The following is a 15,949-nucleotide window of genomic DNA, read 5'->3' as shown; positions in this document are numbered from 1 at the left end:
CTGCCTCTGCCTCCCGAGTAGCTGGGATTATAGGCATGTGCCATGACGCCTGCCTAATTTTTGTATTTTTAGTAGAGACAGGGTTTCGCCATGTTGGCCAGGCTGGTCTCGAACTCCTGAGCTCAGGTGATCCACCCGCCTTGGCCTCCCAAAGTGCTGGGATTACAGGTGTGAGCCACTGTGCCTGGCCGTCTTTTTTTTTTTTTTTTTTTAAATATCACCTGTTATTTTAGATTCGGGGGTATATGTGCAGGTTTGTTACATGGGTATACAGTGTGACACTGAGGTTTGGGGTACAATTGATTCTGTCACCCAGATAGTGACCGTAACAGTAGTAGGCAGTTTTTCAACCCTTGCCTCACTCCTTCCCACCTCTAGGAGTTCCCAGTGTCCATTGTTCTCATCTTTATGTACAGGTGTATCAATGTTTAGCTCCCACTTGTAAGTGAGGACATGCGGTATTTGATTTTCTGTTTCTGCATGAATTTGCTTAGGATAATGGCCTCTAGCTGCATCCACATAACTTCCTTTTCTTGCCGACATTTCTTTTTTTTTTTTTTTTTTTTTTGAGGTAGAGTCTCGCCCTGTCACCCAGGATGGAGTGCAGTGGCGCAATCTCGGCTCACTGCAACAACCTCCGCCTCTGTGGTTCAAGTGATTCTCCTGTCTCAGCCTCCTGAGTAGCTGGAACTACAGGTGCGTGCCACCATGCCCGGTTCATTTTTTGTATTTTTTAGTAGAGACAGGGTTTCACCATGTTGGCCAGGATGGTCTTGAACTCCAGACCTCATGATTCGCCTGCCTCAGCCTCCCAAAGTGCTGGGATAACAGGTGTGAGCCACCGCACCTGGCCCTTTTTTTTATTTTTGGAGATGGAGTCTCGCTCTGTCACCCAGGCTGGAGTGCAGTGGCATGATCTCTGCTCACTGCAACCTCCACTTCCCGGGTTCAAGCAATTCTCCTGCCTGAGCCTCCCAAGTAGCTGGGATTACAGGCATGTGCCACCACACCTGGCTAATTTTTGTATTTTTAGTAGAGATAGCGTTTTGCCATGTTTGGCCACGCTGGTCTTGAACTCCTGAACTCAGGTGATTCACCCGCCTTGGCCTCCCAAAGTGCTTGGATTACAGGTGTGAGGCACTGCGCTGGCTTTTTTTTTTTTTTTCTTTTCTTTTCTTTTTTTTTTTTCTTCAGATAGGGTCTCCCTCTGTCACCCAGGCTGGAGTGCAATAGTTCAGTCATGGCTCACTGCAGCCTCATACTCCTGGGCTCAAGCAGTTCTCCCGACTCAGCCTCCTATGTAGCTGAAACTACAGGCACGAGCCACAGTACCTAGCTTTTTTTTTTTTTTTCCTTTTGTAGAAACAGGGTCTTTCAAGTATCTGCTTTTGATGAAGAAAAAAGGAAACAGTCTGACTATGTTGCCCAGGCTGCTTTCGAACTCCTGGCCTCAAGTGATCCTCCTGCCTCGGCCTCCCAAATCACTGGGATTACAGGCCTGAGCCACTGTGTCTGGCCAATAATTTTCTTTTTTTCTTTTTCTTTTTTTTATTTGAGACAGAGTTTCACACTTGTTGCCCAGGCTGGAGTGCAATGGCGTGATCTCCGCTCACTGCAACCTCCGCCTCCCGGGTTCAAGCGATTCTCCTGCCTCAGCCTCCTGAGTAGCTGGGATTACAGGCATGAGCCACCACGCCCGCCCCAGAGACCCCTTTGTTTGTCCCTTTCCGGTGAAACCCCAGATGGGTCCCAAAGTGGGGGAGGGGCATCACCCAGTGGCTAGGGAGGTGGAGGGGACCTAAAGATCTGTTTCTCAAAGGCACCTCCAAATAATCCTCTTTGTTTTAGCCTTCTTTCACTCTTAGATCTAGAAGCAGCAGCAGCTGCTACCTGTTCTTTTTTGAGGATTCTGTTGTATGCATAAGGATTGGCTCGCAGCCTTCCCCACTCCTGGGAGGGATTTAGTTGTCTGAGATCAGCTCAGTCAGGTAATACCAGCCTACCTGCTTTCCAGCTTCCAGAGATTCTGCTGCTGGGGGTCCCCTTTCCTGTTCTTCCTGTCCTTGTGGATTTATATCTTTAAATATCTCTTTGTTGTGGATTTATGGGCTTCCAGAGGCAGTGCTCTCTCTATGCGTCTTAACCTGAAAGTGTCCTCTGTGTGTGTATATATATATATAGTTTTTTTTTTTTTTTTTTTTTTTTTTTGGAGATGGAGTTTCATTCTTGTTGCCCAGGCTGGAGTGCAATGGCGCAGTCTTGGCTCACTGCAACCTCTGCCTCCTGGGTTCAAGCAATTCTCCTGCCTCCGACTCCCAAGTAGCTATGATTACAGGCATGTGCCGCCACACCCAGCTAATTTTTGTATTTTTTGTAGTGATGGGGTTTCACCATGTTGGCCAGGCTAGTCTTTAACTCCTGACCCCAGGTGATCTGCCCGCCTCGGCCTCCCAAAGTGCTGCGATTACAGGCATGAGCCACCGCACCCAGCCTTTTTTTTTTTGAAACGGAGTCTTGCTCTGTCACCCAGGCTGGAGTGCAGTGGTGGGATCTCGGCTCACTGCAACCTCTGCTGCCCGGACTTAGGCGATTCTCCTGCCTCAGCCTCCCGAGTAGCTGGAACTATAAGCGCCCGCCACCACGCCCAGCTAATTTTTGTATTTTTAGTAGAGACGGGGTTTCTCCATGTTGGCCAGACTGGTCTTGAACTCCTGACCTCAAGTGATCCATCTGCCTCAGCCTCCCAAAGTACTGGGATTACAGGCATGAGCCACTGTGCCTGGCCGAGCCTGTGTCTCTCGAGTTGCTTTTAGGTTAACATTAGATAACCCCAACTTCCAACCTCCATTTTGTCACTAACCACCTGTCACTCAATCTCTGAGCAGCTATCCATCACAGCGTTGCTGTGAGGAATTAAATAAGCTAATATCTGAAACACATTCAAGGCTTTGTTCAATAGCATAAAGATCTATTGGATGCTTATTATGTGCCAGGCACTGTGTGGTTTGTAAGAAAACATTACAAAAGAGGGCTGTTATCTTGTATAGTTGGGAACTGGCAACGGATGGTCGGCCATGCCAACTCCTGTGGTTGGGAGGATCATATGCAAGAAATGTGGTTGCTGGCCAGGCGGGGTGGCTCACGCCTGTAATCCCAGCACTTTGGGAGGCCGAGGTGGGTGGATCACCTGAGGTCAGGAGTTCGACACCAGCGTGGCCAACATGGTGAACCCGTCCCTACTAAAAATACAAAAATTAGTCGGGCATGGTGGCGGGCGCCTGTTAATCCCAGCTACTCGGGAAGCTGAAGCAGGAGAATCGCTTGAACCTGGGTGGCAGCGGTTGCAGTGAGCAAAGAACACGCCACTGCACTCCAGCCTGGGCGACAGAGCAAGACTCCGTCTCAAAAAACAACAACAAACAACAACAACGACAACAACAAAAACCATCAATCTGGAAGAGTTTCAAGTGCTCCTCATGTGCCAGGTAGAAAGCGTAAATATTACATTGCGTTGCGTCATTTATTCCATAAATATCTGTTGAGGACCCACTGTGGTGTGGCATCGTGTTCCGTTCAACGGCTATGGATGTTTAAGTAAACGCATGGGTCCCTCCAGGACCCCAGAACGCAGCCCGAAGGGCCTCAGAGCCGGGGCGCAACCAGCGTCTGCGGAACCTTTCTTCCCGCTCCCGGTGCCCCGGAAGCCCCGGCAGGAAATGCGTCAGGGACCACGCTGCGCCGCGCCGCCGCAGTCGGGCCTCGGTCGCCACGGTAACGCGCGCGGGCAGGTGTCCGACCATGAGCGTCCGGGTTGCGCGGGTAGCGTGGGTCCGGGGCTTGGGCGCCAGCTACCGCCGCGGCGCCTCGAGCTTCCCGGTGCCTCCGCCGGGCGCCCAGGGTGTAGCGGAGCTGCTGCGAGATGCGACCGGGGCGGAGGAGGAGGCGCCCTGGGCGGCGACGGAGCGGCGAATGCCAGGCCAGTGCTCCGTGCTGCTCTTCCCGGGCCAGGGCAGCCAGGTGGTGGGCATGGGCCGCGGTGTGCTCAACTACCCGCGCGTCCGCGAACTCTACGCCGCCGCCCGCCGCGTGCTGGGCTACGACCTGCTGGAACTGAGCCTGCACGGGCCGCAGGAGACCCTGGACCGCACCGTGCACTGTCAGCCCGCGATCTTCGTGGCATCGCTGGCCGCTGTCGAGAAACTACATCACCTGCAGCCCTCGGTGAGGCCCGAGGCCCCGTGACAGGAGGGGGAAGGTGAGCTCTGCCTGAGCTCTTGGCCCTGCCAGAGGCTTCCGCCTGCCATTCCGGGGGGCTCCCACGTCTTACTCATTCGATCGAGTTTTTTTTTTTTTTTTTTTTTTTTTTTTGAGACGGAGTCTCGCTCTGTCGCCCAGGCTGGAGTGCAGTGGCGCGATCTCGGCTCCGCCTCCCGAGTTCACGCCATTCTCCTGCCTCAGCCTCCCAAGTAGCTGGGACTACAGGCGCCCGCCACCATGCCCGGCTAATTTTTTGTATTTTTAGTAGAGACGGGGTTTCATCGTGTTAGTCAGGATGGTCTTGATCTCCTGCCCTCGTGATCTGCCCGCCTCGGCCTCCCAAAGTGCTGGGATTACAGGCATGAGCCACCGTGCCCGGCCTGTTTTGTTTTGTTTTTTGAGATAGAGTCTTGCTCTGTCACCCAGGCTGGAGTGCAATGGCGCAATCTTGGCTCACTGCAACCTCTGCCTCCCAGGTTCAAGCAGTTCTCCTGCCTCAGCCTCCCCAGTAGCTGGGATCACAGGTGCACACCACCACGCCCGGCTAACTTTTTTATTCTTTGCTTAAATCCTCCCAGGTTCACCCACCTCGGCCTCCCAAAGTGCTAGGATTACAGGTATGAGCCACTGCACCGGCCTAAATGAAGGAACATTGAGATGAGTTGAGAATGTCACTTCACTTGAAGGTGGTGGATTGATTGCTATTAATATTTAATAAGACGGTAAATGTTAAGCTAGCACTTGAGATCCTTTACCCTATTTCACCTTCACACCACCTTGTGAGGTTAATACTGTTATTTGATGGTTGAGGAATGCAGACTCAGGGATATTAAAAGAATTAGTTAAGTGGTCCTGTTGAATCGTCATCATAATATTCATTCACTGCTTACCCTAGTCTGGGTCTGTGCTAAGCACTGTATAGACATTATATTCACATAATTCTCTCAGCCGCCCTTTGGGGTAGGTCCTGTTCTTCCCTCGTTTCACAGATGAGATAAAAATGCTCTTGGCCGGGCGAGGTGGCTCACGCCTATAATCCAGCATTTCAGGAGGCTGAGGTGGGTGCATCACGAGGTCAGGAGTTCAAAACCAGCCTGGCCAACATGGTGAAACCCCGTCTCTACTAAAAATACAAAAATTAGCCGAGTGTAGTGGTGGACACCTGTAATCCCAGCCACTCGGGAGGCTGAGGCAGGAGAATTGCTTGAACCCGGGAGGTGGAGGTTGCAGTGAGCCGAGATCACGCCATTGCACTCCAGCCTGGGCAACGAGCAAAACTCCGCCTCAAAAAAAAAAAAAAGTCATGCTCTTAACTTGTGCACAATGATATGGCCTGAGAGCCTGCTGCAGGGCCTTGGCAAGGGAATCCAGAGCCCTGGGTTGGCGTCAGTGTGACCATGGACGGAGTTGACTGCACTGTAACTAACCAGGAAAGCTCCTCCTAAATAAAGGGGCAGGACTCAATGATTGTCAAGGTCGCTTTTGTGTGTCCTCTTCCAGCTGGTGCACCAAGTTCGTAGAACCTGGCTCACTGAGATGCTGAACGCCCCGCCAGCTCTCAGGTACAGAGCCCTGGAACTGGGATCCCCCGGAGAATGAGGGCTCACGTTCTGCGTCTGTCCCCACAGGTGATTGAGAACTGTGTTGCTGCTGCTGGATTCAGTGTGGGAGAGTTTGCAGCCCTAGTGTTTGCCGGAGCCATGGAATTTGCTGAAGGTACAGGAAGGAGTTTGGTTTTATGCAAGGCTGTGGTCTTGGGCTCATTGGGGGTAAGGGACACTGCCAAAAATGATACTGGACCCACTCAGGTGATGGGAAGGGAGCACATGGACAGGGGTGACATTGGCGCATGAGGACAGGGCTTTGCTGTGATTCTTTTTCAAGACTGAAGGATTCATTAGGGATTTCCCTTATTTTGGTAATCTCATGAAATCTGCTTGCTGAACTGTCTAACCCGCTATCCTGTGCACTCATACCTGCAGCACCTGCCACACGAGAGTACGTGTTCAGTAGATATTCGTTGAATTAAAGAGTAAATAAATATTGGATCTGGAGCCATATCAGTTTTACTTCTTAAGATTTTTGCTGGCCAGGAACCATGGCTTATGTCTGTAATCCCAGTGCTTTGGGAGGCCAAGGCAGGAGGACCACTTGAGGCCAGGAGTTCCAGACCATCTTGGGCCACATAGTGAGATCTTCATCTCTGCCCCCAACAAAAAACAAAAATTACGTTGGGTGCAGTGATTCACACCTGTAATGCCAGCACTTTGGGAGGCAGAGGCAGATGGATGTTTGAGCCCAGGAGTTTTAGACCACCCTGGGCAACATGGTGAAAACCCCATCTCTACCGAAAATACAAAAATTAGCCGGGCATGGTGGTGTGCACCTGTAGTCCCAGCTCGAGTACTTGGGAGGATGAGGTGGGAGGATTACCTGAACCCAGGAGGTCAAAGCTGCAGTGAGCTGTGATCGTGCCACTGCATTCCAGCCTGAGTGACAGAGTGACACCCTGTCACACACACACATACACAAAATTAGCTGCACTTAGTGGCATGCACCTATAATTCCAGCTACTCAGGAGGCTGAGGGAAGATCACTTGAGCCCCTGAGTCTGAGGCTGCAGTGAGCCACGATTGTGCTACTGCACTGCGGCATGGGTGACAGAGCAAGACCCTGTCTAAAACAAACAAAAAAGAATCTAGTATAGAAACACGAGAGGTTATTGGGACTGGAGAGGGAGAAATGGAGAGTGCCTACATAGTGGACATGGAGTGTTTGAAACTAGAGAGAGTTGGTGGTTGTACAACATTATGAATACCCCAAATACCACTGAATTATACACATTAAAGTGGTTAATTATATTTTATGTGAATTTCACTGCAGCGCTTTTTTTTTTAAGCGTGTTATAACATTATTAAGGAAAGTTTCATAATTTCACATTTTATGAAACAATTTTATTACATGTATCATTTTATGTTTACATAATGTGCAGAATTAGGCTTGGTGTGGTGGCTCACGCCTGTAATCCCAGCCCAGCACTTTGGGAGGCCAAGGTGGGTGGATCACCTAAGGCAGGAGTTTGAGACCAGCCTGACCAATGTAGTGAAACCCCATCTCTACTAAAAATTCAAAAATTATCTGGGTGTGGTGGCGTGCACCTGTAATCTTAGCTACTTGGGAGGCTGAGGCACAAGAATCACTTGAACCAGGAGGCAGAGGTTGCAGTGAGCCGAGATTGTGCCACTGCACTCCAGCTTGGGTTAGAGAATGAGACTCTGTGTCAAAAAAAAAAAAAAAAGTGCAGAATTATAGCATAGTTACACTTTTGTGTTTTCTTTTTCTTTTTCTTTTTTGAGGCAGTATCTTGCTCTGTCACCCCAGCTGCAGTGCAGTGGTGCAGTTGTAGCTCACTGCAGCCTCAGCCTCTTGGCCTCAAGTGATCCTCCCGCTTCAATCTCCAGACTAACTGGGACTACAGGCTCACACCATCATGCCCAGCTAATTTTAGAATTTTTTGTAGAGATGGGGTCTCGCTGTGTTGCCAGGGCCGGTCTGGAACTCCTGACTCAAGTGATCCTCCAGCTTCAGCCTCCTACAGTGCTGGGATTACTTAAAGGCGTGAGCCACTGTGCCTGGCCTACTTTTTTCCCTTGACATTTTACATAGTTTTGAATGTCTCTGTGGGAGGACGTCTGCGTGCTCTCCTCCCTTTTCTTGTATGTTTTCTTCTACTTCTTGTCACAGGCTCTTGTTCATTTGTTTTTTAAGAGACAGAGTTTTCCTCTGTCTTCCAGGCTTGAGTGCAGTGATGCAACCATAGCTCACTGCAGCCTCTTAACTCCTGATCTCAAGCAGTCCTCCTGCCTTAGCCTCCTAAGTACCTGATGTCACAGGCTCTTTATGTATTTGTCCTCCTGTTCTTGTGTAAGGGAGCTAAAAGTCCAGTACATAGAAGTGCTAAGTGAATGAAGATATGTCAGGATTTGCTCCTTAGACCTCTCTGTTGACCTGTGAAACACTGTGCAGGTCCCTTAATCTCTTCTTGGTCTGGTCATCTCTTCTCTCTGCCCAGGAAGCAGGACCAGGGTGTCGGGGGTCTGGTAGTTTCAGGCCATTCTTATGTGTGGCTTTGTAGGGTTTTTTGAGACAGGGTCTCGCTCTGTCACCCAGGCTGGAATACAGTGGCATGAACACAGCTCACTGTAGCCTCAACTTCCTGGGCTCCAGCAATCCTCCCACCTCAGCCTCCCAAGTAGCTGGGACCACAGGCACACACTGCCACGCCCGGCTAATTTTTGTATTTTTGGTAGTGACAGGGTTTTACCATGTTGTCTAGTCTGGTCTTGAACTCCTGAGCTCAAGTGATCTGCCTGCCTTGGCCTCCCAAAGTGCCGGAACTACAGGTGCGAGCCACAGCGACCAGCCCTCAGGCTACTCTTATTATCATTGACACTGCCTGCCTGGGCACAGCCTGCCCTCTCTCCATGCTCTTGAGCCACACTAAATCAGGAGTCATAGGTTTTCGTTCATCTGCATTGGCTGTGTCAGGTTCTCCAGCTCTAAGTGGGGACAGTAACACTTGACTTACGACAATTATGTTACTGAAATTCATGTAGTACAGCAGCCCATGTCTCTGATGGTTCTTTTTTGTTGTTCTTGTTTTGAGACAGGGTCTTGCTCTGTCACCAGGCTGGTGTGCAGTGGAGCAATCATAGCTTACTACAGCTGCAGCCTCAACCTGCTGGTCACAAGTGATCCTTCCGTGTCAGCCTCCCAAGCATCTGGGACTACAGGCATGCACCACCATGCCTGGCTAATTTTTATTTTATTTTTTGTAGGGACAGGGTCTCCCTATGTTGCTAAGGCTGGTCTCGAACTCCTTGGGCTCAAGTAGTCCTCCTGCCTCAGCCTCCCAAAGTGCTGGGATTACAGGCGTAAGCCACCGCGCCCGGCCTGATCTCTCTTAATAAACTAACTAATAATAATTCCCAGCTTTCACAACAGCCCAGGCAGATTAGATATTATTGTCCTCATTTTACTAACTAAAAATTTGAACCTCAAGGAGGTTGTGACTTGGCTAAGGCAATGTGGCTTCCACCCTGTTCCTCTTTACCTTTTACCAGGGTTTCTCAATAGTGGCACTATTTAAAAAAAAAAAAATAGTGGCGCTAGTGGGCCAGGTCATTTGTTTTGTTGGGGGCAAGCGGGGCTGACCTGTGCAGTGCGGCATGTTGAGCAGCATCCCTGGACTCTACCCACTAGATGTCAGTGGCACTCTCCCCTAGTCAGAACAACCAGAGAATGTCTCCGGACACTGCCCCCGGCCTGTTGAGCACCACTGTCCTACTCCAAACCAGCTTTGTAGCAGGAAGCTCCTTGGGTTAGTTTGTATAGTGCCAAGCACAGCAGCATACTTTTGGTGGTGAGCGCTTGTGCAGTCGATGGCGGTGTGTGGAACTGTGGCCCTGCGGGCCGGTGGCAGACACCAGTGCCCCTGTCTCTAGTGCAGAGTGGAGCTTGGGCTTTGTTTCTCAGGCCTGGCCTTTTCTTCATTCTGTGCCCTCATTTTTCCAAATGCGCTTCTCTCTGGCCAGGTTTGTATGCAGTGAAAATCCGAGCTGAGGCCATGCAGGAAGCTTCAGAAGCTGTCCCCAGTGGGATGCTGTCTGTCCTCGGCCAGCCTCAGTCCAAGTTCAGCTTCGCCTGTTTGGAAGCCCGGGAACACTGCAAGTCTTTAGGCATAGAGAATCCCGTATGTGAAGTGTCCAACTACCTCTTTCCAGATTGCAGGGTGATTTCAGGACACCAAGAGGTGGGTGTTGACGGGAGCTGCCTTCATAGGCCAGTCCAGTACGGAGGGTTGGAACTGCTCCGCACCCGTGAGGCCTAGCAGTGTGGCGGGTGCTGTCTCCAGCCTGGTCTTTAGGAAGTATTTTGGGGCCAGGGCAGTGAGGTAGACCGAGTGCTGCAAAGCGGGCAGGAGCAAGAATGCTGCCCTGCTCCACCACGTGTAGAATGGGGTCTGGAACCAACCAGCCAGCCCAGGTCTAAAGTAAAGGGGCAGGGCCAGCTGATCTCCAGGGCCTTCCCGTAGTACATTCTGGGCCTCTGAGGAGCCTGTGATCTGGTTGCTTCCTTAGAGAAAAGAGATTTGTTTTCTGCTAGATTGCTCTGCCTGCCCTGTTTTTGCACTGGAGTTCATTTCCTTTCCACCGTATTTCCTTCCATTTGCTACTTCCCCAAACATTTATGAAGGGCTGGGGACGCACAGACTGATTAGCCAGGGTTCCTGCCGTCAAAGGAAGAGCCCCGTGAATGGATGACTCCAGGCCGAGGGGTGCAGTGAGGGTCTGGCTGAATACTCATGGGCCTAAGAGCAACCCAGGAGGCAGCAGCTGGAGGACGGGCATGTGTTCGCCAGCAGGGGGCACCCTGAGCAGAGCGGCAGGAGCCCCCTACGGAAAGAGCAGTGGGTGCTGAGTGCCTGGCTCAGGGAATGCCGAGTGAGCGCAGATTGCAGCCCGTGTGACGGGCTGCTGCCCGGGCCAGGCATTTCTGTCTTACTTCATGTCCCTCACAGCCCATCCTGTGCTATATGGAAGGAAGGGATTCTTTGTTTGTTTGTTTGTTTGAGACAGGGTCTCACTGTGTTGCCTAGGCTGGAGTATGGTGGCACCATCACGGCTCACTGCAGCCTGGACCTCCTGGACTCAAGTGTTCCTCCCACCTTAGCCTCCTGAGTGGCTTGGATTACAGACACGGGCAACCACACCTGGCTAACTTTTGTATTTTTTTGGAGAGACGGGGTTTCACCATGTTGCCCAAGCTGGTCTTGAACTACTGGGCTCAAGGGATCCCCCCACCTCAGCCTCCCAAGTAGCTGGGACTACAGACACAGGCCACCACACCCAGCTAAAGGAAGGGATTCTTAATCACATTTTCCACACAACGATGCTGAGGCAGAGAGAGGCAAGTGCTTGGGGATGGTACAGGCAGAATGGGAACCTGAGTCTGTCTCACTCTGGAGTCTGTTTCCGCCACTTGACCGTGCTTGGCTCCCCTTCCCCTTTGAGGGCTCACCGTGTGCCAGGCGTCCTCAACTGCCTCCTCTGAAGTAGTGAGAGCTGGCAGGAGCCTCTTGTGACTGTTCTGAGATGGTGGGCAGGTCAGGTATGGTGGCCCCAGGTCAGTCTTGGAGTTAGTTAGGCGTTCCCTTTACCAGCCTTGGAAGGAAGCCCAGAAGTGGCTCAGGAAGGACCTCCCAGTCAGGGCAGGAGTCTCCCCAGTAGGCTCCCAGACAGGTGCACCCAGTCTAGGTGACAACTCCTAGGTTCGTCCTTTTGATTTTTTTTTTTTTTTTTTTTTGAGACAATGTCTTACTCTGTCATCCAGGCTGGAGTGCAGTGGCATGATCTTGGCTCACTGCAACCTCCACCTCCTGGGTTCAAGTGATTCTCCTGCCTCAGCCTCCCAAGTAGCTGAGACTACAGGTGCATGCCATCACGCCCAGCTAATTTTTTGTATTTTTATTAGAGATGGGGTTTTACCATGTTGGTCAGGCTGGTCTTGAACCCCTGACCTCAGGTGATCTGCCCACCTCGGCCTCCCAAAGTGCTGGGATTATAGGTGTGAGCCACTGTGCCCAGCTTCCCTTTGGTATTCTTGGTAGTACCACAGCAAAGAGCTCAGGTGAGGGCAGGGGTACCCCCTCAGGGGGGAAGCCCCTTTCCAACAACTGATGTGAAAAGGCTCCTGGGCCCTGCTCGCCCAATGCCTGGGCCAAGGACTGGCCATTGCAGAGGAGACCGCTGACCCCTGCGGTGGTGACCTTGAGCCCTGTGGCCCTAGCCTGGGACTTGAGAGGGCTCAGCTGTTGAGCCAGAGTCCAGAGACCTTACACGGAAAGCACTTTGAGACCACAGATGCTCCAGGAAGTGCTACTGACTAGCCATCCCCATACCTGCCAGTCACTCAGACAATCTAGGTGTGGAGGGAGGGGCTTGGGCTCCAGAGTCTGGAAGGCCCAAACCAAAGAGGCTCCTGGTTCCTGCGGTCCAGCCTCAGTGGGATGGAGCCACATGGAGGGTGATGGTGGAGGGGAAGCACGGGTGAGTCAGTACAGGCCAGGTTTTGTTGCAGTGACAAGTAGCCCACACCTCAGTGGTCACAGCACACAAGCACCAGTCCCACTCCTGGTCTGTGCTCGCCAGGCTGGGTTCTGCTTTTCAGCCCAGGACTCAGGCTACAGGAACAGTCTCTAGGGAACACTGACAGACTAAAGCAGGTGGATGACTTGAGGCCAGGAGTTCAAGACCAGCCTGACCAACATGGTGAAACCCCATCTCTACTAAAAATTAGCCAGGCGTGGTGGTACATGGTTATAGTCCCAGCTACTCAGGAGTCTGAGGCAGGAGCATTGCTTGAACCTACGAGGTGGAGGTTGCAGTGAGCCAAGATCGCACCTTTGCACTCCAGCCTGGGTGACAGAACAAGACTTCATCTCAAAAAATAATAAAGACCTTTGCAAGTTCTGTTGCTTGCTAACTGTTGCAAGGGTTTTGGAGCTATTGGCTCGCCCGAGGCCCCTTCTGAGCTCAAATGCCTTCAGAGGAGGTTTTTGGCGTCAAGAGGAGAGCACTTTCCTTCTCCAGAGAAACCTCAGATGAAAGTGACAATATCCTAGACCCTGCATTGTGAAATGAGGCTTGAATTTTAGTTCTGAATTTTTATTTTGAAGATTATGGAATAAAAAGCAAACAGACTCGTCAAAAATTATGAAAGGAGTGATAGAATTCTCATTGAGATCTGGGTGCGGCGGCTCATGCCTGTAATCCCAGCACTTTGGGAGGCCGAAGAGGGTGGATCACGAGGTCTGGAGATCAGCTAATACAAAAAATTAGCCGGGCGTGGTGGCGGGCGCCTGTAGTCCCAGCTACTTGGGAGGCTGAGGCAGGAGAATGGTGTGAACCTGGGAGGCGGAGCTTGCAGTGAGCCAGGATTGTGCCACTGCACTCCAGCCTGGGCCACAGAGCGAGACACTGTCTCAAAAAAAAAAAAAAAAAAAAAGGAATTCTCATTGAGAACTAACACTTCTTAGATAGTGCGTTTTCCTCTACCAGACACTGTTGCATGCCTTGTAGGGTTTGCTCTTCCTGGCAGCGTTGTGAAGTAGATGGAACTGTGCTTATTTGAGGGCTGGGACAGAAGAGATTCCAGGATGTTAAGTGAATTGCCTGGGGATGGTGCTGGGACAGACAGGTCACATGTCCACATCTAACAGCTGTGGGTCTCTTTGTGGTCACCCTCCCAGTTTGGCCCTGTGAATGGTCAGATCCGTAAAGGCGGATTTCTGGGACATTGCTCGGCTGAAACCTCCTTCCTTCCCCAGGCTCTACGGTTTCTCCAGAAGAATTCCTCTAAGTTTCATTTCAGACGCACCAGGATGTTGCCGGTTAGTGGCGCATTCCACACCCGCCTCATGGAGCCAGCCGTGGAGCCCCTGACGCAAGCTTTAAAGGCAGTCGACATTAAGAAGCCTCTGGTTTCTGTCTACTCCAACGTCCACGGGCGTAGATACAGGCATCCCGGGCACATCCACAAGCTGCTGGCCCAGCAGCTGGTCTCCCCGGTGAAGTGGGAGCAGACGATGCATGCCATATACGAAAGGAAAAGGGGCAGGGGGTTCCCCCAAACTTTCGAAGTAGGCCCTGGCAGGCAGCTGGGAGCCATCCTGAAGAGCTGTAACATGCAGGCCTGGAAGTCCTACAGTGCCGTGGATGTGCTGCAGACCCTCGAACATGTGGACCTGGACCCTCAGGAGCCCCCGAGATGACTGTAGGGGGCTCAAATGCGATGACCCCCTCTGTCCTCCTGAGGAGAGGCTGTAGGCTGTGCCTGTCGCGCCCTACCTTCCTAGTGGCTCCTCCTCTGAGGAGTGAAAGGGATTTGTTTGCAACGTGCTTTGAAGGCCACATAAAAAGCCCTAAAAATGAGTATTTCTTTACATGATCCAGTCCATTTCTCCCCCTTGGAAAAACGTTTGGATGTTGGGAAGAATGATGCCACAGGGCTGGTGTGTGGGGAAGCTAGAATCCTGGCCCCGCCTCTGCCAGCCCTGCACCATAAGCAGGTGTGCCATCTCAGCGGGAAGGGGAGGACTGGCTGCTGCAGCCTGCCCTGCTCTGTGAGCGCTGAGAACATGCTGGTGTGGCCTCAATTTCAGCCAGTGCCAGGGGAGCCCCTCCACCACCCCCAGCCTGCCCCCCAGGGCTCCTTTGTCACAAATCTGAAAGGTTTTAGAACCCAGTTGGCCTTGGCAGTTTTGTTCACCCCCTCACTTGACAGCTGGGAGACAGAGGCCCACATTTATGGACATACCCAAGAGATATGTATTGCCTGCTGTGTGCTAGAGAGTGAGTGTGCTCTGTTCTGGTAGAAGGGTCCTTGAGTGAGGTGCAGGGTGTGGGGAGTGCCAGGTAGGGAGGGCGACTGAGGCCCTGGTCCTAGGGGTGGACCCATAGAGGAACACCCTGGTCACCCACTGGGACTGCGGGTCTGCGGGTCTGCGGGGCGCCAGAGGGAGCACAGCGCATACCTGCCTTGGAGCTGACCCCTGGCTCCATGCCCCGTCCTCAGAGCAGCTCCTGCGTCAATATTAAGTATGAGACATTCCAAGCTGCTTGGGTGGTTGTTCATCATACAGAGATAGTGGGAAAATATTATTGGGAATGAACTCTCTGATTGTCTTAAAATGTTACCATTGTGTAGACACGTCAAGTCCTGGATAGGGTTCCTCATTTTCACATTTTTAGTTCTCTGGTGTTTCTCAGCAGGGCCCAGCTGGCCTTTGGGCAGAACCCTCCTTCCTTATATGGGAATGTCGCACTCTTGGGCAGCTGCCCTGGTGCCGGGCCATTACACACCAGCAGCACTTCCAGGCATTGTGACCCCAGACACCCTGCATGTCTCAAAGCCCTGGCTGAAAACACAAAAGCCGACGCAATGTGATTCCCACTGCAGCCTGCATGCGCGTCCCTGGGAGCGCGACAGTTTTTTGGAAAGAACTATGTCTTAAATCTGTATTGCACAGAGAACTTGATTATTTTAAGTACTGAGCATGTTTGAAGCTCCTTCCCTGAAAGCTTCAAGCAATGGCAGCCTCAGGAGACCCAGGCTCTCCACGTCCAGGTTCTCTGGCAGTGCTGCAGGAAGGATGGCCACGTTCAGCTCTGAGGAACAAAATCCCAAATAAGGGAGGGGTCTGCCTCTCCAGGACAGCAGTAAGGGACAGCAGGCCTTACCACTTGCTCTCTCTGCACTGCCCTTGTCCTCATGGCCTGGGGCAAGATCCAAGCCCATGAAGGGGTAAGAGAAATCAGCTGGGCATGGCAGTGCGCACCTGTAATCCCAGCTATTTGAGAGGCTGAGGCAGGAGAATCGCTTGAACCTGGGAGGCGGAGGTTGCAGTGAGCTGAGATCACACCACTGCACTCCAGCCTGGGTGACAGAGCGAGACTCCATTGTGAAAAAAAAGTGTTCTCCATGGAACAACATTCTGTCCAGATCAGGGCTCAGCCTGTCTTTGCTGAGCACATCCTGGCCTGGCCTGCTGCCCTTACATTTCACTCACAAGCCCGCCCACCTCTGGCCAACAAGAGTGGTCTCCAGCCAAGCACAGTGGCTCACACATGCA

General features: G+C 51.9%; 1 protein-coding gene across 2 annotated transcripts; it reads left to right on the top strand.

Moving 5' to 3' along the window:
• The first annotated feature begins 3,718 nt into the window (after nt 1–3,718).
• On the top strand, nt 3,719–14,249 carry MCAT (malonyl-CoA-acyl carrier protein transacylase). 2 transcript variants are annotated; one of them, XM_055374804.2, is made up of 4 exons: nt 3,719–4,221; nt 5,886–5,973; nt 9,852–10,069; nt 13,646–14,249. In XM_055374804.2, exons 1-4 carry the CDS (start codon nt 3,799–3,801, stop codon nt 14,087–14,089), a joined length of 1,173 nt encoding a protein of 390 aa, XP_055230779.1. In that variant the 5' UTR covers nt 3,719–3,798; the 3' UTR covers nt 14,090–14,249. The 2 variants fall into 2 exon arrangements, with proteins under 2 accessions (XP_055230779.1, XP_055230780.1); XM_055374805.2 differs by lacking the exon at nt 9,852–10,069.
• Nucleotides 14,250–15,949: the final 1,700 nt, after the last annotated feature.

This window comes from Gorilla gorilla, chromosome 23 (genome assembly GCF_029281585.2).
Source record: "Gorilla gorilla gorilla isolate KB3781 chromosome 23, NHGRI_mGorGor1-v2.1_pri, whole genome shotgun sequence".
NCBI lineage: Eukaryota > Metazoa > Chordata > Mammalia > Primates > Hominidae > Gorilla > Gorilla gorilla.
Note: the sequence above shows the minus strand (reverse complement) of the source record. Positions and strands in the feature narration are given on the sequence as shown.

Coding starts and splice junctions, on each gene's coding strand:
- MCAT (XM_055374804.2), top strand. CDS start 3,799: ATGAGCGTCCGGGTTGCGCGGGTAGCGTGGGTCCGGGGCTTGGGCGCC. Junction 4,222..5,885: donor TACATCACCTGCAGCCCTCG/GTGAGGCCCGAG, acceptor CTGTCCCCACAG/GTGATTGAGAACTGTGTTGC. Junction 5,974..9,851: donor AGCCATGGAATTTGCTGAAG/GTACAGGAAGGA, acceptor CTCTCTGGCCAG/GTTTGTATGCAGTGAAAATC.